The sequence below is a fragment of the Lacerta agilis genome, chromosome 17 (genome assembly GCF_009819535.1).
Source record: "Lacerta agilis isolate rLacAgi1 chromosome 17, rLacAgi1.pri, whole genome shotgun sequence".
Taxonomy (NCBI): Eukaryota; Metazoa; Chordata; class Lepidosauria; order Squamata; family Lacertidae; genus Lacerta; species Lacerta agilis.
This window is the reverse complement of record NC_046328.1, coordinates 12,160,727-12,184,630: the sequence shown is the minus strand read 5'-3', so window position 1 is coordinate 12,184,630 and position 23,904 is coordinate 12,160,727. Positions and strand designations below refer to the sequence as shown.

The 23,904-nt window shown below is 40.5% G+C and overlaps 1 protein-coding gene across 2 annotated transcripts; it reads left to right on the top strand.

Annotated features, from left to right (window-relative positions):
- The first annotated feature begins 657 nt into the window (after positions 1-657).
- MAPK1 (mitogen-activated protein kinase 1) lies at positions 658-22,694 on the top strand. 2 transcript variants are annotated; one of them, XM_033136074.1, is made up of 9 exons: positions 661-867; positions 8,539-8,721; positions 10,493-10,682; positions 11,191-11,307; positions 13,069-13,183; positions 13,896-14,027; positions 15,098-15,207; positions 16,606-16,733; positions 18,216-22,694. In XM_033136074.1, exons 1-8 carry the CDS (start codon positions 725-727, stop codon positions 16,720-16,722), a joined length of 1,107 nt encoding a protein of 368 aa, XP_032991965.1. In that variant the 5' UTR covers positions 661-724; the 3' UTR covers positions 16,723-16,733; positions 18,216-22,694. The 2 variants fall into 2 exon arrangements, with proteins under 2 accessions (XP_032991966.1, XP_032991965.1); XM_033136075.1 differs by lacking the exon at positions 18,216-22,694 and having other exon boundaries at positions 658-867; positions 16,606-16,734.
- Positions 22,695-23,904: the final 1,210 nt, after the last annotated feature.

The following is a 23,904-nucleotide window of genomic DNA, read 5'->3' as shown; positions in this document are numbered from 1 at the left end:
CTGCAGGAGAACAATCACGTGACCCACAGCTTTCTTCCCTCCCTCCTCCTCCCCCCCCGCCTCCTCTGCGGCTCTGAAGTTACCGCAGTCCCCGCAGAGGCCCCGCCCCGCCCGCCTCCTTCCCAGAGGCCACGCCCTCCCAAGCCCGTGAAGCCGAAGCCACGCCCCTTCCGCGGCTGCTGCGGCCGCTTGCTGCACCTCGTCCCCTTAAGCGCCCCGCCCACCCCCCAAACCCCGCCCAGTTCGCACCCGCGCGCGTTCGCCTAAGCGCGAGAGGCGGCGCGCAGCGCTCCCTCACCCCGAGGAAGCCACGCCCACCCGTCACGCCCCCTCTCCGTTCCCTTTTGCAGCTTATAGGTTTGGAGCAGGCCCCGTCCACCTTTCCCTCAGCTGCGCCGCCCCATTCCACCCCCCCCCCGCCGTTGCGCTCGCGCTCTCTCTCGCTCTCAGTGTCGCGTGCGCGCGCGCCACATAAACCCCGCCCCGTTTTCCTCAGCGGTTCCTGAGTGAGCGGCAGGCGGTTTGTGTGGCGGCGCCGGCGGGCCGGTCCTTCTTATCTGCCTCTTGCTCTCTCTACTCCACACACACACAGAGAGATACGGACGGGCAAGGGGAGGGTAGAGTCCAGCTCCTTGTCGCCTTACCTCTCCTCTTCCCTCCCTCTTATTTCCCTCTCCTCCTTCACCCCCACTCCCCTCCTCCTCCTCCCCTCACGGACAACAACATGGCGGCGGTGTCGGGGGCAGCGGCGGGCAGCTGTGCCAGCCTCGCCGGGGGCCCGGAAATGGTGCGAGGGCAGATCTTCGACGTGGGGCCTCGCTACACCAACCTCTCCTACATCGGGGAAGGGGCTTACGGGATGGTCTGGTAAGAAGGCGCTAATTCTCTCCTCTTGCTTCCACTTCTCTCCCTCCCCCCCCCTTCACCCTTTGCTGCTGCTCCTGCTGCTGAATTTCCCCCTCAGCATTTTAATTATTATTTTAATGCAAGAAAGCACCCTTGGCTTATGGGCTTTAAGGACGCTGCGCACTAGCGCTGCAACGAGGGACCTTTCCTGCCCTTCCTTCGGAATAACAGCATGCATGGGATGGAGCATGGAGATCAGGACCGAGAGGTTACAGAGCCCGACACATGCAGTGCCATTCTGCGCGTGTTTTACTCGGAAGTAAGCCTCTGTGCGGGGAGTGAGTACCCAAGGGCAAGAAAGGGAAACAGGACCGCAGCCTTATGTATGGGGGAGAGAGAGAGAGAATCCCTTTCCTGTTTTTCTGGCACAGTATAAGGTACAGCTTGCAGTGCGATCCCGGAGAATAAAAAATGCTTGCACACTGACCTGTTAATCGTTGGATTTTCCTTCTCACCTTCCTCTGCCTCCCAGTTTTTCAGAGGCTCCTGTGCCCTGCAAAGATGACTTGCTACAGCCCACCCACAGTGTCACTTTTATGCTGAAATCCTGTTGTGACTGTATGTACAGCACCTGCTACCAGCGTTGGTGGACTGTATTTAGATTGTGTTGGGCTCTTTAGGGGGGCAGTGTCTGTTGGGAAAGCAAAATAGTATCATAAGTAGATGAGTCTTGCTCAGAGTTAAGTGTAGATTTACAAAGTGCAGCTCTTCAACTCAAGCTTGTGCATGTTTACTTACAAGCAAATAGCAGTGACTTCAGTGGACTACCCCCAAGTAAATGTGCACAGAATTGTGATATAATCATGCATCCGGAATTTGATCCTTTGTATATGCAAAGGGCTGGATTTCTTTCTTTTAACCACCTCTTCTCTGCCAAACCATTTAATAAATAAGAGCATTGGAAGCTGCTTTATACCGAGTCAGATATATGAGTCCATCTAGCTCAGTACTGTCTACACCAGGCATGGCCAAACTTGGGCCCTCCAGCTGTTTTAGGACTACAACACTCATCATCCCTAGCTAACAGAACCAGTGGTCAGGGATTATGGGAATTGTAGTCCCAAAACAGCTGGAGGACCCAGTTTGGCCATGCCTGGTCTACACAGACAGGCAGTTGGGCTCCAGGATTTCAGACAAGGGTTTCTCCCAGCTCTACCTGGACTCCAGGAGATGCTGAGGATTGAACTGTGGGGACCTTATGCATGCAAAGTAGGTGCTTTTACCATTAAGCTGTTGCTGTTCCCTGTGTTTTCTGTTGAGCAAAGTGGAAGTTGTTGTATGTTATAGACCTGCAGGTATAGGGGAGTATATAAATTCAAATTATTATTTTATTATAGTTTGTAACATTCATGAGTTCACTCCTTGGTCAACAGCACCCTAGGCAATTTATACTGATAAAAGCAATATAAATATAAAATGTAAAGCCAAGAGCTCAATAATCATATCACCGTGAATATGAAACAAAATGATAGTGTTTGTGTATTGTGGCTTATTTAATATATTTGGCTTGATAGTATATGTAGTGTGGGAGCTTTCTGGGAGGGCATGGGGTGCCTCTAGAAGCTAGGGAGCTATCTGATCTCTCATTGCTGAAAGAGTAAAAGCAAGGTGACATCTTTCCCCCCAATTTATTTTGTCTTAGGGAAAAGTGAGAGAAGAGATCCTTGGTTGGATTTAAATAGCATTAATAACTTGTGGTGGGTTGCCGCTGACTGTATGTTGTCATGAGCAAGAAGAGATGGAGATGCAAGTGGAAGATTGAAAATTGGAAGGAAATGATGGATCAAATGCCATCATTTGTCATATTTAGTTGGTACTTATAGGAAGTATGAAGAAAACAATTTGCTCTTGCACATGTATTGTGCTGGTTAACTCAAATCCTCATGTATCTGTCAAAATATGGATATGAGAAGCTGTGGCAGTAAGGTGCAAGGCAGTGTTGTCTAAGCTGTATTGCTGTTTGATTAATACTCAAGTTTCATTGCTGGCATTTTCTCTTTTCATGCTCTGCCAAATGTATTGTAGCAAGTGCAGTAGAACTCTGGCTTACCGTAACTTGGTATCTATCAGTAGTGTTTCAAATTTGCCAGAATGGTTAAATATATCTTATTTAAATATCCATATGTTGTTATGAAACAACATAAAGTGTACAGGGAATAATGAAGGATGAGAAGTAGTGGTGCATATGTAGGCAAAGTCTTATTGTGCACAAAAAAATCAGAACCGAGTGCTGATAAAACCACATTTTTTGCGTAAACTGCTTTTGGTAGAAGTCTACAAAACCGTGATTCAGTTTTTGTGTGCTTCATTATTAAAATAAGTGCATTGAAAGTATTTAAGTCTCAGGGACTTCACTGCAGCATAAACATACTAGTCTTGCAGTGAATGAGCTATTTTTAAAGAAACGTGTAATGGAATATAGTTGGTGAAAGTTAATAAGTAATTAAAACATAATTTGACGTTAAATATTATCCACAGGAGTCAGAGTATATCTCTCACATGTACACACCTTTCCCACCCCATTTAAGACTAGGCAACTGCTGCCCTAGAACTTTCTTCGGTTAGCTTCTTCAGTTTATTCTATGTAGCCTAGCATCTCCTAATGGCTCTTTTGTAGGCATCAGTCACTGACCAGAAACTCTGGAAGAAGCAAATACAATAATTTTGCTCACAGTGTATGCTCAGCAGCACTTTGCATCGGGCCCTTTTAAGAAAAGTTTTTTCCCCTTAGAAAGGAACACTGCACAGTGTACTCTGTCCTAGGGGAACTTTTTTTTTAAAGCAATATTAATAAAAGTTTGCATGTGAGCAATTCTTAAGCAATAAATAACACTGATTTAAATCACATTTGAATGCATTTTTAATAAAAATAACTTGTTGAATGTTTATTTTATTGATAAAAAACCAAACGAGTTATTCCTTTAAAAACTGTATAAGTGACTATAAACTGTGAAAACTGTAGTTGAATCTAGTTAAAAACTAAAGTATAAGCATAAGCCACTCAACTGCAGTCAGTAAGTGACCATAACATGAACACTTAAGAAAAGCCTTGATCATGTCTTAATGTTACAGTAATGAGATTGGAATAAAGTTCATAGAAGTAGAAATGTCAATATTAAATGTAAATATGTCATAAACATATGCACATGCTCTAAATCAAAGAAATTGTTGGAAGGTTGTGTTAATGGAAACATGTTCAGGATCAGTGTTGGGCTTACTCTGTGACTTTGCTTGAATCACTTAAGATAACTCTACAACAAAAGTGATTTGAAGCCAGGAATAGTAGTAATAGTTGTTATTTAATTTGTATACTGCCGTATACCTGCAGGTCTCAGGGCGGTTCACAGGATAAAATCATGAATTAAAAACACAGAATACATACTCAAAATAAAAACAAGAACAACCCAATAACACCCCCCTTGACCTCCACATTTTAATAGGGCATTGTATGTCAGTCTGCCAAAGGCCTGGTTAAAGAGGAATATTTTTGCCTGGTGCCTAAAGGTGTATAATGAAGGCTCCAAGTGAGCCTCCCTCGAGAGAGCATTCTACAAATGGGGAGCCACTGCAGAAAAGGCCCGTTCTCGTGTTGCCACCCTCCAGACCTATTGTGGAGGAGGCACACAAAAGAGGGCCTCAGAAAATCATCTCCTCAAGTGACAGCAAAGGATCCAGGAGTACTCCCAAATTATGAACCTGCTCCTTCAGAGGAAGTGTAGCCCCATCAAGAGCAGGCAACATTGAAGCCATCCAATCTAGGGAACCACCCACTAACAGTGCCTCAGTCTTATATCGATTGAGTTTCAGTTTGTTGGCTCTCATCAAGTCTATTATCAAGGCAAGACACTAGTCCAGCATTTCCACGGCCTCACCTGCAGGTGTAAAGGAAAAGTAGAGCTGAGTGTCATCAGCATACTGCTGATAACATACTTCAAACCTCCGGATAACCCCACCCAGCGGTTTCATGTAGATGTTGAACAGCATAGGAGATAGGATTGATTCCTGAGGAACTCCACATTGAAGGGTCCACAGGGCTGAGTTGAAATATTCTAGATGAACTCTCCTTGTGGATTGTGATAATTAGGAATGTTACTTTCTTGCCTCCCTCTAGCTCATTGCATGCACCAAAATCTGCCTCCCCTCCCCCAACACAGTCCCTGTTGCTGCTCTCGTCTTTTGAAGTTTCTTCTCCTCCCACTCATCCTGACTTGGCTGATGTGATGGCAGAATTGGCTTCTTTGCAAAATCCTGCCATTTCAGCTTCTGGTTGCTTGCTTTTTTCACTGCTTTCCAACCTTCAAAATTCATCTTTTATATTTCCTTTGCATCTCTGGATTGCTGTGATATATTGCCATTTTCCCATGCTACCTCCCTTCAGCTTTCATGTCACGCTTCATATGACTTTCCCCTTCCCCGCGACAATATTCCAATTTCGTTGGTGATTCAGCATTCATACAAATAACCTCATTGACCCAGCTTTTTTCACATTCTCTTCTACACTGACTTCTTTTCAACCACAACTGAGAACTCTTAAGAACTCTCTGACCCTTTTCCTGTGGAAATCTGTCTTGGCATTAGCACTCATTTCCTTCCCTCTTCTGTGTCTTGCTATTTCTGTGATTTGTAGATGACTGTGGTCCTATTGAAAGTGTTATCTTCTGCCTACACCAGGGGTCCCCAAACTAAGGCCCGGGGGGCGGATGTGGCCCAATCGCCTTATAAATCTGGCCTGCAGACAGTCCGGGAATCAGCGTGTTTTTACATGAGTAGAACGTGTCTTTTTATTTAAAATGCATCTCTGGGTTATTTGTAGGGCATAGGAATTCATTCATTCCCCCCCCCCCCAAAAAAAATATAGTCTGGCCCACTGCTGAAAAAGTTTGCTGACCCCTGGCCTACACCTTAGACTCCATAAGAACATAAGAAGTTGCCTCATACTGAGTCAGGTCATTCTAGCTGCATCTGGTCTAAACGTCCACCACCAAATCCTCCGTATCCTATATTTGCTTCCTGTTCTGGCTTACTCTTTTTATATAATTATTGACGCATCTCTGAAGAAAATCAAGATTTGACCAACTTTGCTCATTTTAAAGTCATGCTGCCTTTCTTCTCTGCTGTCTTCCTAGCAAAGCACCTTCTAATGTACACTCACTAAATCCTAGATGCTTCTTTACCTTTGCTTTGTTAAGGCCTGCACTTCTGCTAACTGCCTTTTGCTCAGGGCCTTGTTGACAAGGATAAATATTGCTTCCCACACTGTGTCCATTCCACCCCCCTTCCCAGGGTGAGTTTATTTAAAAATCAGTCATTTTCATATTGCCAGGAGCTGGAGTCCTTTTGGAATCCCAGCCTTCAACATGGAGTCCACCTGTGCACACTTGAGGGGTACAGCCTAGCAGTAAAGTGGTGGAGCCCATGCAGTGGGAGCAGAGTCCAGTGGTAAAAGGGTTGTGCCCATGCACCTGGGGGCACAGTGAGTGAGGAAGCAGAACCCACAGAAAAAGGCATTGCCAAGGTGTACTACTCTTCCATGTGTATAGAAGTTACCTGCCACTAAGCAGTGTATCCATGCATGACATTAATGACTCTATACTTGCTTCACAGACGCGGGTGGCACTGTGGGTTAAACCACAGAGCCCAGGGCTTGCTGATCAGAAGGTCGGCGGTTCGAATCCCTGCGACGGGGTGAGCTCCCGTTGTTCGGTCCCTGCTCCTGCTCACCTAGCAGTTTGAAAGCACGTCAAAGTGCAAGTAGATAAATAGGTATCGCTCCAGCGGGAAGGTAAACGGCGTTTCCGTGCGCTGCTCTGGTTCTCCAGAAGAGGCTTAGTCATGCTGGCCACATGACCCGGAAGTTGTACGCCGGCTCCCTCGGCCTATAGAGCGAGATGAGCGCCACAACCTTAGAGTCTGACACGACTGGACCTAATGGTCAGGGTTCCCTTTACCTTACTTGCTTCACAAGCACAAAGCATTAAGTGCATAATGTGGTTTGTTGAGTGCATGTGCAGTTTACATGATAAGTCACAAGTATAAACTTGATATACACAATTATAGACCACAGCATTGTCTGAAACAGTTCTCACAGTTTGTTTCTCTCTAGAAAACAGTGATTGAAAAGCTCTTAACTTCAGGATTATGTGTATAACTTATAACATAAATTGTAGCACTTTTTCATTTTAAAACATTGCCTAAATAGGAATTGCACCTATATTAAATATTTGATTGTTTTTGTAGTCCGTGTTTGTTGAAGTAGTTCACATAGGGATTTAATATGTTATGTGACAAAAGGCTTTAATTTAATGGAAAATTTAACCCAGGTCCCTGAGTATCTAAGCTTTAAAAAAGCAATGGCCAGGACAATGTTCAGCCTGAGTGACCAGTGCCTTGTTAATTAAAGAGGAGAAATGGCTTCTTTTCTAACCTGTCAAGCATATACTGGAATATAAAATGATTCTTCCTCTCTATTCTTTGGTTCATCAATTTGGTTAATTCGGTTACTGATATAATGTCCTCCTGTTTGCTGTATTTCAGTGTGTATTAACTCTTGTTTCCTTATCTAAAACACCTGTTTTCTATTTAGTTCTAGTAATTCAACTGTTATATTTCAAAAAAACCTTAATCTCCCTGGTCACACCATAGGACAGTATAAAGGTTTGGTGGTACAAGCAATCCTGCAAGATTCAATTGGCTATGTTTCTCTCAAAGACATGAGATGGTGTGCCATCTTTCTAATTAAAGCTGAAATCATAGACATTTTAATGAGGCAGGAAATCTGGAATGAAATTTGAAATTATGTTTAGAAGTGGAATCTTGACTGCCAATGTTCAAAGGAGACATATAACTAATCTTGTGAATATTTTGACAAATTTCCCGACTACTGCTTTTCACATCCTGAGAAGAGTTCAAGCAGCAAGTGACTAACTGTTACCTGGATAATTTTGTTGTTCAAAATTATTTAATGGGACTTAAAACAACAACAACAACAACAACAACAACAACAACAACAACAACAACATTTATACCCCACCCATCTGGCTGGGTTTCCCAGCCACTCTGGGAGGCTTACAGCACATATAACAAATTGTAAAACATCAGACATAAAAAATTTCCCAATACAGGGCTGCCTTCAGATGTCTTCTAAAAGTCAGATAGTTGTTTATTTCCTTGACATCTGATGGGAGGGCGTTCCACAGGGCGGGCACCACTACTGAGAAGGCCCCCTGTCTTGTTCCTTGTAACATCACTTCTGACAGTGAGGGAACTGTCAGAAGGGCCTCATAGGCCCTCAATGTCCAGGCTGAACGGTGGTGGTGGAGACGCTCCTTCAGGTATACTGGGCTTAATGCAAGCTACTAATGCAATGCAAGCTTTTATGTTTTAAATGTTTTCTGACATAGTGTCTAAAGCTTTATCTAATATGGCTAAAGTTATTTTGATGCTGTATAATCTTGCAACCACTGATTCTGAGAAAAATGATAAAGTGCTGAAACCTCACAGCATTTTGGCAGATTGAATTTTGTTATCTTCATGATTTTAAAAAGGCTATGTCTGCATTTCTAGACAACCTGAGTCTTGTTCTGTAGATAATGCCATTAATTTTTTGTTTAATATTGATTATTATTCTTCCAGTTCGGCACATGACAATGTGAATAAAGTTCGGGTGGCCATAAAGAAAATCAGTCCTTTTGAACACCAGACTTACTGCCAGAGAACTCTGAGAGAGATCAAAATCTTACTGCGCTTCAAACATGAAAATATTATTGGGATCAATGACATTATCAGAGCTCCAACAACTGAACAGATGAAAGATGTGTATCCTTTAAAGATGTATGCCCTTGTGCTCTCATTGTTTCAGCTTTCTGCTCTGTATCACTGTTGATTGTTGATTGTGGTGTTATCCTAAATTATATGTTAAAGACTATTTCCTTGATCTTGTCATCCAGTGATTCTTGCTGTTTTATTAGTTGTACTAAGCCCAAGTCTTTCTGTGTGTAATGTAACGGAACCTTTTATCTGTTGAGGACTTCAAACCCTCGTGGGTAATCTGCTGGAGAGAGGGCTGCATGCTGGCAGAGGGTGAGGCCAAGGCTAAAAGTGGACTGAGCATAGCTCACTCTTTGTACACCTCATCTCTGTGCCACCCCATCTCTCTGTGTGTTTCCCTCAACCTCTGTCTATTTTGGCTCCTTACCCCACCCTTCCATTGACACTGTTTGGAACGGATAACTTGCACAGAATACCCACACACAGACTTCCATTTTTCCACTTGGTTTGATTGTACAGTTGTACCTTGGAAGTCGAATGGAATCTGTTCTGGAAGGCCATTCAACTTCTGAAACGTTCAGAAACCAAACCAAAGCGCGGCTTCTGATTGGCTGCAGGAAGCCACAAAAGCCCTGTCGGACGTTTGGCTTCCAAAAATAGTTCGCAAACTGGAATACTCACTTCTGGGTTTGCAGTGTTCGGGAGCCAAAACGTTCGAGAACTAAGCTGTTCGAAAACCAAGGTATGACTGTATCCACTTCAGGGAGTTTCCCTCTCCTTCCTTCCTTATCCTTCTAGGCTCATCCCATACATGGTTCACGGCAAGCCTTCCCCCCCCCCTTTTTCTTTCAGGGCTCATCATCTATCAGCCACTTCTTCTATCTTGCACTCATGCTCATGTGCACACACGTACAAAATGCAGATGAAATTACTTCCAGAGGAGTGGTTCAGAGAGCAAGGGTGGCCTCGCAGTGTCTGGAAGGGTATTTGGAATTTGGCCAGTGACTGCAGACTCCCCACAATTGTAATATAACAACATGGGAAAAGATTATACATGCATCCCTGCCAAGCACCCTGTTTTAAGCAGGATGGCCCTGCTTTCTTTGAAGGTGACCCGGGCTCTGCCTTTGTCCTAGGGCACCCCGATTTCGCACAGCAGATGGGCAAGGGTGAGAAGGGGCGGGTGAGGGCATGAGAAGCAGCAGGTGGCTGGGCGAAGATGTAAGAGAAGTGAGTGAATGGACAGTGGGTGGCCGGGTGACCAAAGGAGAGTGGAGATTGCACAGGCAGGGTGGTGGTGGTGGTGTGTCTCGCTCTGCCCTCCCAAAATGTTGGATGGGATGTATATGTCCTGTTGTCATGCTGGAGAGGATTGTCTGAAGCAGTAATACGAATTTTTCCAAGAGCCCAACTGATTAGCAAATTGTAATAGGATATGGAATCATGCCATTCTCAATGCCTAAGCAATCTTTGTACCATGCGAATGTTGCAATTTAGAATTATAGAACTGTATATTTGGAAGGGACCATGAAGCTCATCTAGTCCAACTCCAGCAATGCAGGAATCCTGCCCAGCATGGGGCTCAAACCCACAACCCTGAGATTAAGAGTCTTGTGCTCTACCGACTGAGCTATTCTTAAGTAAGACTACTATGACATTAGTTATGGGTGATATGCTTCTTTATTGATTAACCATCCAGCAATATTGCACATTTTTTCTTCTAAAAATATAGAAGTGAAGTTTTAAAGAACTTGGGAGCTGAGCAACTCCAGTATTATGTAGTAAAATGTTGGTTTGTTTGCCTTAATACGATTTACAGATACATTGTGCAAGATCTAATGGAGACAGACCTTTACAAGCTCTTAAAGACTCAACATCTCAGCAATGACCACATCTGTTATTTCCTTTACCAGATCCTGAGAGGATTAAAATATATCCATTCAGCCAATGTGCTGCATCGTGACCTCAAACCTTCCAATTTGCTGCTAAACACCACTTGTGATCTCAAGGTTAGCAAGTATCTTTTTGTCAATATAAAAGTATCCATGTCAATATAAAACTTACTCATTCGCTATTTTAAATCAGTGGGTTTCTGTGCCAACAAAGATCCCAAAAACAAAGCTGTGCCATTGTTGTGGTATTTGGCAATGAAGTTTTAGCACACACACAAAAGTTGTTTATGCATGGATTGAAGCTTTGTTCACTTTTTTGTTCAGATGTTATCTCCATTTCCTTAAAGAATGGAACCTGTAAATGTTCCTTCTTGTTGCCATGGGATAGCTAATCTGCAGATTCTAAAAGGCAGAAAGCATATTTACAGTTTTTATTGCAGCTTGAAAATCTGAGAGGGTTGTTGATGATAGAATCATAGAAATACACAGTTGAATGGGACCTCGAGGGTCATCTTCTCCAATCCCCTGCAATGCAGGAATTTTTGCTTGATTAGGAATGCTGATGTAACAAAAAATAAAGAGAAAGCTATCCCTCCTATAACATCTTTGTTTGATTTGATATTAGATCTGTGACTTTGGACTGGCTCGCGTTGCAGATCCAGATCATGATCACACTGGGTTCCTGACAGAATATGTAGCTACGCGTTGGTACAGAGCTCCTGAAATCATGTTGAATTCTAAAGTAAGAGCTTTGCATGGAAGAGTGCCTCATGTGGTGCTCGAAATATTTAATAACAAATAATGTTGTTATTGTTATTCTTAAAACTACTACTGTTGTTGTTGTTGGGCTGCCTTCAGATGTCTTTTAAAAATCACATCTGTGAGAGCGTTCCACTACAATGTGGCTAAATTTTGTACATGAACAAATTGCACCCCAATATTTAATTCACTGACAGTGACTATGAGAGTTTGCTGGCTCAGCTGAATGTATTGATTATGTGCTGCAAACCAGAGCTAGCTTAGACTTCAGACAGAAATTCTTGATTGCATATCATTGAAAGTTATGTTGCTTTCCGAGAGATGAAGCTGCTTGCTATGGCTTTTTATATAATTACCAAATTGAGACCACAGTACCTAGTGCTGCTACTTTTTAGCTTTGGAATGGAACTGTGAATATGACAGGAAATAAACTGTAGCAGCTCAGCATTCGTTTGGAATTTTAATCCCTGGAAGCAAGTGTACATATGCAGGCAGGCAATTATCACTGGTGAGAGACAGGAGCTGGCTAAACTGGCAGAGCACAGTGGAACACACGTTTGTGGTTTTGCATCCTTGTTTGCAGAAGCAGGGAAGTGGGAATCTAAGGCAGTCTGAAGCTTAGTAGTAGTGGGATCAACTCACATAAACCCAAAAAAGTTCAATGGACCATGTTCTAATACTTGTCCATTCTTTTAGCATGTATATCTCAAATCTTATGCACAGAGGTATATCCAAAGTTTTAGTGCACTTCAGAAATCCATATTGTCAGGTTTTTAATTATTTCTGTATCTTTGTGTGCAAAATACGCTGTTTATTTTCATATGAAATCAGAAGTTAGTACCATTTTACACATGAGCAGCTCAGGCTAAGTGTGTGGCTTGCTTAACTCAGCAATCATTGAAGTTAGAGTTTCTTGATACCTTGTCTATATCAAAAAAATCAAACTGGCTTTAGGGCTTGGAATTTTTTTTAAAAAAAAGAGTAATCTTTGTGGGTTTCACATTGTAACAATTAGATAAAGTTTGTATTTTATGTTTCTAAGACTGCATTCCCATGTACACATGTCAGGGTGAGTGCAAGTGAGTCCAGCTGAAAGCAGTGGTTGAATACGCACCTTATGATAAACCATAGTTTAGCATGATGTGAATAAGCAAGAATTGGCAGTAGCGAGCCGCACGCTTACATCCTCCCCTCCCCTTTTTTTGTTCCTACATGACGATTAGGAATCTGGAAGCTTTTACTTACTGACTGTTCATAATGTTCTGAACCAACCAACTGTGATTATTGTTAACTACAGCTAGTTTAAAACAAGCCAGCTTGACACTATTGCTACTTACGTTGGCTTGTTAAGACTAATTGTGGCTAGGCTTAATAGTAGGTCTCAGTCCCAACAGCATGGAAAGCTGTGCTTAAATCAAAAGAAGAAGCTTCTAAACATCTCATGGCTGAACTGTGGTTTTCTGTGATAAGCAAATATAAACATTGAGACTGACTTTTTAGTAATCATCCATAGATTGTATTGTAGGTGTCTTCTGTACTTTTGTGCTTACCCTTCATATTTATAAAACACAGTGCTTTCCTCATTGTTCAAGAACAGTTATATAAATTCTGATTCATCACAAGTGCTAGGACTGGAATTCTGGATTTCAAAATTACCATATCTTAGCTCTCTTAAATTGTAGTATGTTGGAACAGTACAGCAAATGCTAGCAACAAGTGATTTTCCCCATCTTTCCACTTGTAGGGTTATACCAAATCTATTGATATCTGGTCTGTAGGCTGTATTTTGGCAGAGATGCTATCAAACAGACCCATCTTTCCAGGAAAACACTATCTTGATCAGCTGAACCACATCCTTGGTAAGATTTCTATATATAACCATAGGCAAAGGCTGCTTTTGTCTACTAATTGCCATTTCTCTCCAGCCCACTGATTTGATTGATGGTACCAGCTGTGGCCATCTATTCATATTTTTATTTTAAATTCATGCTGATTTTGTCCCCTGTTCTCACCTCTCCTGCTCTGCATGCAGCACTCTGCACTCTTCCACCAGACAAGGGCACAATCCAGCAGAAACCTCCTTGATGTAAGTGCCACTGAAACAAGTAGAAAACGAACAAGAACAAAATTCCTCTTCAGTACCATCCTTTGATACAAGTTTTTATTATCATCTGTTGGTACACAAATATGAACTAGTTTGAGATAATTAAAGAATACCACATAATTGCCTTTCAGTACTGCTCCCAGTTAATTTAAAATACAGCTTCCAGATTACTAGCAGCTGCTTCCAACCAGTTTCCAAAGTCAGCCCCTGAGCAGGGGTTAAATCTGGAGGTAACCAGAGCAGGGATAATGTCAGGAACGGCAGCAGCTGGTGAAATAACCTTAATTAGTGGAAGGTGCTCAGCACCACAAATGATAAGTGGGTGTTCAGTGACAAACCTGCATCTATTAGTACACCCAATCTAGTAAATGATAACAGATTTAAGAAACTTGATATTAATCTTTATCAAATGCATTCACATGCTTTGTTTCCACAATAATACTCTTCTCTATTTTATTAAATTGTAGGCATACTTGGATCTCCTTCTCAAGAAGACTTGAACTGCATAATCAATTTGAAAGCCAGAAACTATTTGCTTTCTCTTCCGTACAAAAACAAGGTGCCATGGAACAGGCTGTTTCCAAATGCTGACCCCAAAGGTAACATAAAAAGATTGAGATAACAACTGCAATATAGTGATGCAAGATGTGTGACCATTGAATGTAGCAAGGGCTGAAATCCTGCCCATTAAATCTCCTTTCACAGAATATAACTTTATAAACTAGGTTATATTTGTGTTTGGTATCAGATTCATTGCAGCTTGTAAAGAGTTTAAATCACAAAAAGTTACAAGATTTGTAGTTTGCTAATTTCTGTTCCCAGTTCATATTCATTGGGGCTAATCACTTCATGTGCTGGTAGTCAGTGGCACTCTGAAGGATGGTTGCTCACCCTAGGCATTACTTGGCCAAATGCTCATGAAACTCTTGTTAGCTTTTGCTTTTTTCTTTGAGTTGGGAGTGAACCTCTTATCAATTGTGCTTGACTCCAGATCAACAAAGCTTGGAAATAAGGCCCAGGCGCTATGGACATGCACACAGTGCCCATGGGCTTTGCATTTCATGTTTGGGTGAAATCTACACACATATAAAAAACGCTGTGAAAATGCTTTTTTAAAAAATGGTTTGAAAAATATATTGAATTTGCCATAGCTCACTGTCGCCATCTAGTGTCACATTTGTATTTTGCACTTTGCAACACACTTAAAACATTTTATTTGCAGCTGTATAGCTGAGCCCTGGTGATGAGCAGAGTTAGGGAGCCTCTTTGGCTTCTTTTGCACTCTTCAGGGGCAGAAAGAAATAAGTATACTGACTGTGGCAATGTCCAGCAAGATCAGAAGCAGAGGGTTGGCAGGTACCCCAAGACAAGCACAATCGCAAGTAATATTCTTGAGAGCAGATGAGCAGTAAGTCCAGTCCAGAGTCCCATACAGCATTCAATGATGCCTTGGAACCTATTAGGGAGATTGTGGGATTTGGCTTGTTCTCCTATAAACTATTTTTCTTCCCACCCTCCAATTTCTGTGTTCTGAATTAGGATATATATGTCTTGTGCTACTGGCTAAACTTAATCAGAACCGCTCTGAATCATGCATGAAGGGAAGAACAGTGCTGAATTAATATGGTTGCATTACAACACAAACTGATTCTAGCTTTCTCTACCATAGCTCTTGATTTGTTGGATAAAATGTTGACCTTCAACCCTCATAAAAGAATTGAAGTGGAAGAAGCTTTGGCACATCCATATCTAGAGCAGTATTATGATCCAAGTGATGAGGTAGGGGAACAACTTATTTTACTTGGTTTGAAATCACTGAAACTCTTTAAATAGATGCTTAGAATAGTTTGGGGAACAGAGGATGCTAGCAAGTAAATCACAAACAAAATTCATAATTTTATATGTACTAGTAAGTAATTTTATATTTACATTTACAGACAGATCGGATAATTTTTACATTTCCCTCTTTTTGTCAGGCTCCACTAACAAAATCACCGTTAAAGTGACAAAATTCTGTGTAAGCACACTCACTAACATTCAGCAATCCATTCTAGTGTGATTGTGAATGTGTGACAATGCTAACACATCCTAGCCCATGGCCATTCTCTTAATTCCAAATATAGTTGTACCTTGGATCTCAAACACCTTGGCTCCCAAACAAATTGGCTCCCGAACGATCGAAACCCGGAAGTGAGTGTTCCGGTTTTCGAACGAATTTCAGAAGCTGAATGTCTGGCATAGCTTCCGATTGGCTGCAGGGCGCTCCTGCAGGCAATCGGAAGCCGCGCCTTGGTTTTCAAATGGTTCCAGGAGTCGAACGGACTCCCGGAACGCATTCTGTTTGAGAACCAAGGTACGACTGTCGTTGTTTACTGGCCTGGAAACTGTAAAATTGTTTGATTGTAACTTAGTGACTGATCCGTGATCATAGTAATAAAGATTGGTTGATATTTATGTTTACATGGGATAATATTAGACAATTGACATAATGTGACTATCAGATGCCTTAGATTTTAAATTCTATTTGAGAGCAGTGCCATATTTTATGTAGCAAAAACAACTGTTCCATCTGCAATAGCTACACCAATGTTTCCCATGACAAGTGTCACAGGTGAACATATGATGAACAATTCCTGTCAGTCAGAGCCCCCAAATGTATGTACATAATTGTTTATGTCCATGTATCTGTCCGAACTTTGTGCATGTAGCATTTGTGTTTAGACCCCACAAACAATGCCATTGTACAAGAGCCATAAGCTCATGTTATTTGTAATAACTTACTGTATTACACAGGAAAAAGTTTTCATACACTTCATTGTGTTCTTACTTAACACATTCTGTTAGACACTTTCACTCTGAGAAATAGACATGACTGTCTTCACATAACTAGAAACAACTCAGACCTAATCTAACAAGAACATTGCATGAGAATTTCCTATAAAAATGTAAGAAGTAACATACAGTTGGCCTCTGCTTCCTCTTTGGTTACTAAATGAATCGTAAAACAAATTTTGCTATGCTTTATTATTTTTTAAAGACTTATATCCTGCTTTTAAACCACCTGGTCCTCAAAGTAGTTTACATTTACCTCACTGTTACCTCCCTGTTTCCTGTGGTGGTTTGGAACAAATTTGTAAACAGGTTTACTAAAAGATTTCATGTTGCTGTTGTTGTTAGCCTGTAGCTGAAGCACCCTTCAAGTTTGACATGGAGCTGGATGACTTACCAAAGGAAAAACTGAAAGAACTGATTTTTGAGGAAACTGCTAGATTCCAGCCAGGATACAGATCCTAAATGGCATACAGGTACATTGAATCTTAGCCTAACTGTGTAAAACTGGCACAAGAAAATAACAGACACAAAATGTGTGATGACATTTTTCTAAAGTAATTATTTTATAAATCTTGAATTACTGGATATCATTCTTGAGTAATCTTGGGTAACTTGGGGCCTTCCTCTGCAAGGGAATTCCCTGCTAGCCATCTTAAAATCAAAAAGGGAAAAGTTCGGCCCCAAATTGAAAAATGGTGCAAAAATTGAAATTAAAACCACCCAAAATTCAAAATAAAGACTCAAAATCACAAAAATAAAAATCCAAATAGCCTCAAAAAGCAAAATAGAAGTCAAAAACCCTCAAGTCTCATTGTTGTGTTGCAAAGGAAAGGGGAGGAAAAGGGCAGACGAGTTGATCCTCCAACACTAGATAAAAAACCCTCATGACATTGAGGAAACATAACAGAAAAAAATATTTCTCCAGTTTAAAAATCATTTTCAATAATTAAAAAAAAACCTCAGAAATCTCTGGAATTCTTTCCTATACTGGGCCCATAACCTTATGATGGGCTTTATTAGGTAGGTAAGGGAATATAATTAATTATATTTTATTCCCCTACAGACCCACATGTGTGGGTTACCAGCCAAAGGGATCCACTTAGCGCTTGCACTTAAAAGTGTGGGACTGAGCAGAGTTTAAATCCCATCTTAAGTAGTTTAATTGAAAGTATAGGACTTAGCTGTTAGGCTGATTTCTCCCTTTATTATCCCATTTATCAAAGAAACAGGCTACAGACTGAAAATTAAGTTTAAAACATACATTTTACTCACAGTCAAGCATTTGTCCTTAGCAGCAAAAACAAATGCAAGTAAAATATTTTTTGGGTACAAAAATAAAAGGTTATTTTCAATATGGAATCTAGGCTTGGGGTGGACCCAGACATGTTTATCTGCTCACACGGTATGAAGCACAGAGAAAGAGAGAAGGAACAGGAAATACTTCTTTTGCTTCTTCCCCCCTAGGAGAGAATGGGGAAATGACATCACATGTTTCTATAGTCTGAGTTTGCCTATCAGCAATACAGCTCTATCATCTTAACCCCTTCACATGTTAACTAGCAGGAATATGCATTGTTAGATTTGACTGCATATCTCCCACACTACAAATTTTAGTCAAATGTGCTCTGGGTACACCTGGGGGTAGAGCATAATTTACATTTGATTAGTAAATAGTGGACACAATTGGATATTTCAGTAGAGTATTAAATCCAGTACTGTTTGGATTATTTACCTGCTTTAACCTTCTTAAAGATGTTGCAGAAGGTCTTTCAGAATATTTAAGTGAAGACAGGAGAAAGATACTTTTCAATAATGTTGGTTCTGCTGCCTTGGTTTGCTTTTTTGAGGGCTGTAATTTGATGGTTGTCTCATTTCTAATCTTTTCTACTTTAACAATAAATGCACACACGGTTCTTTATTAAAAACTTGTTTCCTCTTTGCCTCTCCCTCCCCAGGAAAAAGGAGTTCAAGGGCTGGACATACTCCACATTGATGTTATCTTCCTGGTTCTTTATGGTCATGCCTTGTGGCCTATTTCAGCTTATCCACTAACCACTTCAAGCCATTCAGGAGAACCATTTCTGGTAGTCCTGGCTTTTATGCTTTCAATGGATTCTTTATTTATGCCTGAAAAAAATTGTCACTGATATTCCTGTGTGTAATGTCCATTACTGACCTTTATGCAGTACTGTACTTCCATATGCACCTACTGCTGACAATACTGCTTCCTTTTCTGTTTTGAAAGATGCAGTGTTTCATCCCCCGATTTTAACCAAGAAGGTGGCAGACAAAGATTTATTCATCATGAACTGTTTTATTTTCTAGATTTTTAATAGTAGCATTTTTATTTTTTAAAGAAAAAGCTACGATTTAGGGCACTTTAAGTCAGTGGCATCCTCCACTCTTTTGCACTTCTTTAAGCAGTAGTGGTTACTAATATGCACAGTGCAGATTGACAGAGTGACAGCATAGGCTACATTAATATTAAAATCATGTGCTTGCTCTGATTTCTTCTACACATGTAAATTATTTATTGCAGGGCATTTTACTAGGACATCCAGAAATCTTGCTTTGTTAACCAAACCTTAATGATGGGTGGGGGGCTGTTCTGTCACCTTTCAGCAGTTCTAGGTACATCAACAATTTTCAATTTGAATGGTACTCCCAAAGCATCTACTGTCATATTTGAAAGATATGCATATCCTAAGCAAGTTTACTCAGAAGTAAATCCCAGTGAGTTCAATAGGACCAGTAGGTATTCTTAGGATGATAGCCTTGCAGACAGAAAGTAGCAGTGAGAGAGTAATTTAGATAACCAAAGTTCATCCTCAGTAGTTTTCTGTTGTGGAAAGGCGCCATGTGGTATTCATTAGTGAGTGGAAATATTCATATGAATATGTGAACTCAGTCTACATATTAAATACCAATGAAACACTTCAGGTATCTTTACAATCTTTGAATTTACACGGAGGGCTCTGACAATGGAACACTGCATCTTTGAATAAGAAATTTAGAATTTACCTTGCTGTAATCTTCCCTGTGGTGATAAGCTCTCAAATCCTCTGATTTGATCTACTGCTCAATTAAATTGTTTATTGATAATGCTGATTTAGGGCCACCAAACGAAGCTATCACTAAATCATGTTTCATTGAACACTTTACCTTTTTTAATGATAGCTCTTTAAGTATTTGTTTCTGAAACTGTATCATGTGGAGTTTACTAGGTGTAATGTTCCAGTGCAGTGCCTCCTTTACTTTCCCCACTGCTCTGTGGTGAGAAATTTGCCTTGTTTAAGATAATTACTGTGCCCTCGCATGACTGTTACAAGCTTTCTGTGCAAAGATGATTGTCTAAGTGCCACATGCCTACAATTGAAAAAGTTACCTCCGAGTTGTGTTGAATAAAATTTTATCCAGCAAATAACTTAGGAAAAAAATAGTTTTGTTTTAGCTGTTTTTTCTCTGCTCTGTTGTGTTTTGGCAGCAGTGAAGAATAGACTGTATAAAGAATGCTTACTAATGCGAACAAAGACGCACTTGTAATTAATCAAAAATAAATTTTAATCTTGTTTCTTTACATTAACCTTTCAAATAATTTTATTTGCTCTTTGATAAAGCATTTAGATGGGAATCTGATGTCTGTTGTATTAAAGGACACTTGCTGGTGATAGCACTAATTTTATCTGTAGTATAATTTAGAAAGCATTAACGTAGACGCTTGGCAGCCTTATCATTTTACTTTTTTACTGAGATTGACAGAACAACTCCCAAGTAATGATACATAGGATGGTTCCAGGCCCTTATCCACCTCAAGTTAGTGATAACCAAATCCCATTGAAAGTATTGGGACACTAGGTGTGACTAACCAAACTAGTTTTGATTGGTTCCAGTGGGGCATGCCGCACAATCCTAAGCATGTTTACTTGTCTCATTGAGACTTAAGTTGCAATCCTATGCACACTTACCTGGGAGTAAGTCTCATTGAACTCGATGAGGTTTACTTCTGAGTAAATTACTTTAGGATTGTAGCTACAGGCACTTTAGCTGAATTTGGGGCCCAGTATAAAAGGGGTGCTTATAGGACCCAAAATCCAAACATTTTCTTAATGTAACAGTAAACAAAGGTTTGTCTTTAAAGGGCATTTTCTATTAACTCTTATGGTCCATAGTACTACTTCTTTGTAAACCACGTGTAGGGGACATAGTTGGGAAAACTGAAGATGTCAGTTTTGTTAGGATTTTACACTTCGCTGTTTGTACTCGGGTGGAAACTTTTCTTGGTCTTTTTACAAATCATATCTTAGCCAAATGCCTGCACCTCATTCAGCTGAAATATAGCCCTAGGCTCTGAGTGTATGATCATTACAGAATTAACTTGGTGAGTTTTGACTGTTAGAAAAGCTCTACTGAAATAACACCACCGTTTTATTAAGAGCTTTGCCAGCTTTTCATTTATTCCTTGCAGTTATGCTTTGGAGATTTAACTTTAGTAGTATGAACATTACCTTGGATTTACAACTCTACAAAAGAAGCCATGGGCACAATTTACTAATATCTGGTGTTTTGAGGCATTACTTCTGTCTGCTTTTAAAACAGATTGACTTGAAAGCACTAATTGCAGACATCAAATGTTTTAAGGCGTGAAATTCCATCTTGAGCATAAAAGCAGGATTTTCAACAGGAAATATTTTTTAAGATAAATGCTTATACCAATGTGTTTTTATTACCTATTTCTGCATGACTATCCCAGGAATTCCTACTAAAGTGATGGAGAACATGAGGTCATGTTACCAATATAGTATGCAGTTATACTGAAGTTTGTTCAGGGATCTTTGGTATAAGAAATGCATATTTGGGTTTGATGCGAGTTGAGTGCAGAATGTGCATATTCACTGGTCACTATATGAAATCCTTTGGATAACTTCATATTCAGCTTGGAGACTATGCATATTGATCAGGCAATATATACACTATTCATTCTGTCAGTTTGTGCACATTCTCTGTTCAGCTCCTGTTAGCTGCAACATATGCAAGCTGCCAAACATTCCAGTCTTCGGCTAGTAAGACCCTGCAATTCACAGTGGTATAATGCAACAAAATTATGATTCCTGGTTGTGATTGATTGAACTTTTGCTTTCTGAGGCCTATTCCACCCCACCCCTAAAAGCCATACGTGTGTGCCATACATGGGAAGCCTCGTAATGTGTGTTTTAATTGGTAACTGCATTATCACATAGGTAAGATATGAGAGCTGCAGGAGGACTTCGGTAATTGAAGGCAACCAATTTTGTTTCTGCTTTAAAATAGTTAAATATGAAGCTGCCTTATAGAGAGTCAGATCATTGGCACATCTACCAAAGTACTTGCAGTGGCTCTCAAATATCATTAATGGGGAGGTTTTTCCCAGCCCTGCTATGTGATATTCTTTTAAGCCGGAGATGCCAGGGATTGAACCTTGGACTTTTGGGCCATGCAGACCTTATTGCTTCTGCTGCTAAGCATAATGTGCTATATACTACGTGCTACACTATGGTATATTTATAATACATCAGCCAAGAAGCTGTCATGGGGATTGTAAATTCTTAAAGGGTACGTTGGTTTCTGTAAGTTCAGTATCTATCCCAAATGCTTGCTTAATAAACCAATTTTTAAAATAGCTCAGATAGGGGTATACATACTTATGATTTTACTTTTAGTCCTTTGCATAGTACTTCTATATTTATAAAGCAATGTTTTGAAGCAATCCCAAGTTTAAGGGAAAGTATTTTTGTAAGTGTTGCAGTTTAAGTCCAAGAAATCCTTTTCACATAAGTCTAAAATGCATTTATGCTTTGGCTTGAATGATTTGTCTGAAATACAAGATGCTAATGAAAAGTTCACCTTGGTGAAGTTCATCCTAGCCATCAGTGTTGTAGCATGTGCTGTGATCAGAACTGAAGTGATATATTGGAAGAAATTCAACCATAGGACTAACCTTGTCACCCCAGAAGAAACTTGTAAAGGCTGCAGCAGGTTTACTTACTATTGTTGCCTTTTCTTGTGGTGTTTCAGCGTAGAGCACTCCCAAGGAAATACTTCTGCTTTTGTATTTGCTTTGTACTGTTGGTGCCTTAGTCATGTACCCCAAACATCCCGCACAGCTAATTTTAGTTAATGGTAAGATTTAAAACCTAAAACGAAAGCAAAATTTTATAAAGGTTTTCTGTATGTTGTTACATTATAACAACTAAACGTTTATATTGTGTGACAGATTTGTGATTTGTTTATTATAATATGTATAGAATGACTGTGAGTAGAAAAGGTTTATATTTCATCTTCTGTTGATGTAAACGTATACACTTTTTTTTAATTAAATGTCTTTTTAGTATATGCCATCTGATTCTTGTACAAACAAATGTGAATAAATCATTAAATTGTGATCTTGGATTACCAAAGTAAGAAAGTATTGTGCATATGTAGAATGAATGTAGCAGTTGCCTTTCTTTAACAACAACAACAACAAAAACCCAAGAACAAAATGTTAATTGGGGACACATGAAGATAACTTATTAAGGTTTTCAGCACCCAAGTTAAAGCTGACTCTCTTAATTAACTTAAATCCATTTTTGCCTAAAAATAAAATAGCACTTCCAGGATTTAAAAATAGAAAAAGTAGTGTAGTCCACTACTACTTATGCTCAGGTTAAGCTATTTACCAAATAACCCTGTGCTGAGGGGTGGGGGATGGAATATGCTGCCATTTTGCTTGTGGAACAGCCAAAATATCCCGTGTGCTCTTCCCCTGCTGGAACAGCACAAAGCACCAGGCACCCTCCCAATCTCCATGGAAGCACTGTCAAAGCCAATGAAGTAGGAATTGCCCACAGAGTGAGCTGGGAAATGCCTGCCAGTGCACACCACTCTGTCACAATCTGGTGACACAGCCAACAAGTAGCCAAGTCACCAGGCACCACCCCAGGCAGGAGTTTGAGTCCCCCTTGCTGCTCTTGAGTACCATTTTGGAGCATAATATGCAAAGGGAAAAGAAGACAGCTCACACAACACTCACACTTCCTGGGCAGGGGATCTGCAGCCAACCTATGTGCATACTCTAGGGGCAATATTCAAGAGCTGAGGGGGTGGGGACACATTCCACCCCCCCACTCCATAGCATGGCAGCAGTTGCTAATTGCACAGCATAAGGAATCTTGTGCCATGGAATTCCACTCAATATTGATCCAGAGTAGATTCCAATATATAGTTAGCAGAGTAACAACTTAAACACGTTGCAGGATTCCCAAGCAATAGATCAGAGGCAATTGTATTTCATCCAGCAGAGCTTTACTGCTACTGAAGGCAAAGGAGCATAATGGTCACAAATCCAATGCATTCAAGATTTGCACTGTCCATAAGAAATCCAGTTGTAGCAGACTTAACTTAAACTTACAATAACTTCTAATAAGTCTAAACCATAACACTAAGCATACTATGTACAGAACACCACACCAGAAAGAAAAGAGACAGAAAGTGAGAGTGAAACCCAGGCTCCTCCTGGCCTATAATTATAGTCTGCATGAGCTTGACAGAAGAGAGAACGGAACCAGTTTAAGCCAGCTGTACTCAGCTTCTCTGAAGGAATAACCCAACCATCATGAACCTTCTGCT

Bases quoted from the DNA above. Each gene is read 5' to 3' on its own strand.
- MAPK1 (XM_033136074.1), top strand. From the start codon at position 725: ATGGCGGCGGTGTCGGGGGCAGCGGCGGGCAGCTGTGCCAGCCTCGCC. The intron at 868-8,538 runs GTAAGAAGGCGC...TTATTCTTCCAG, and splicing joins GGGGCTTACGGGATGGTCTG to TTCGGCACATGACAATGTGA. The intron at 8,722-10,492 runs GTATCCTTTAAA...TACGATTTACAG, and splicing joins ACTGAACAGATGAAAGATGT to ATACATTGTGCAAGATCTAA.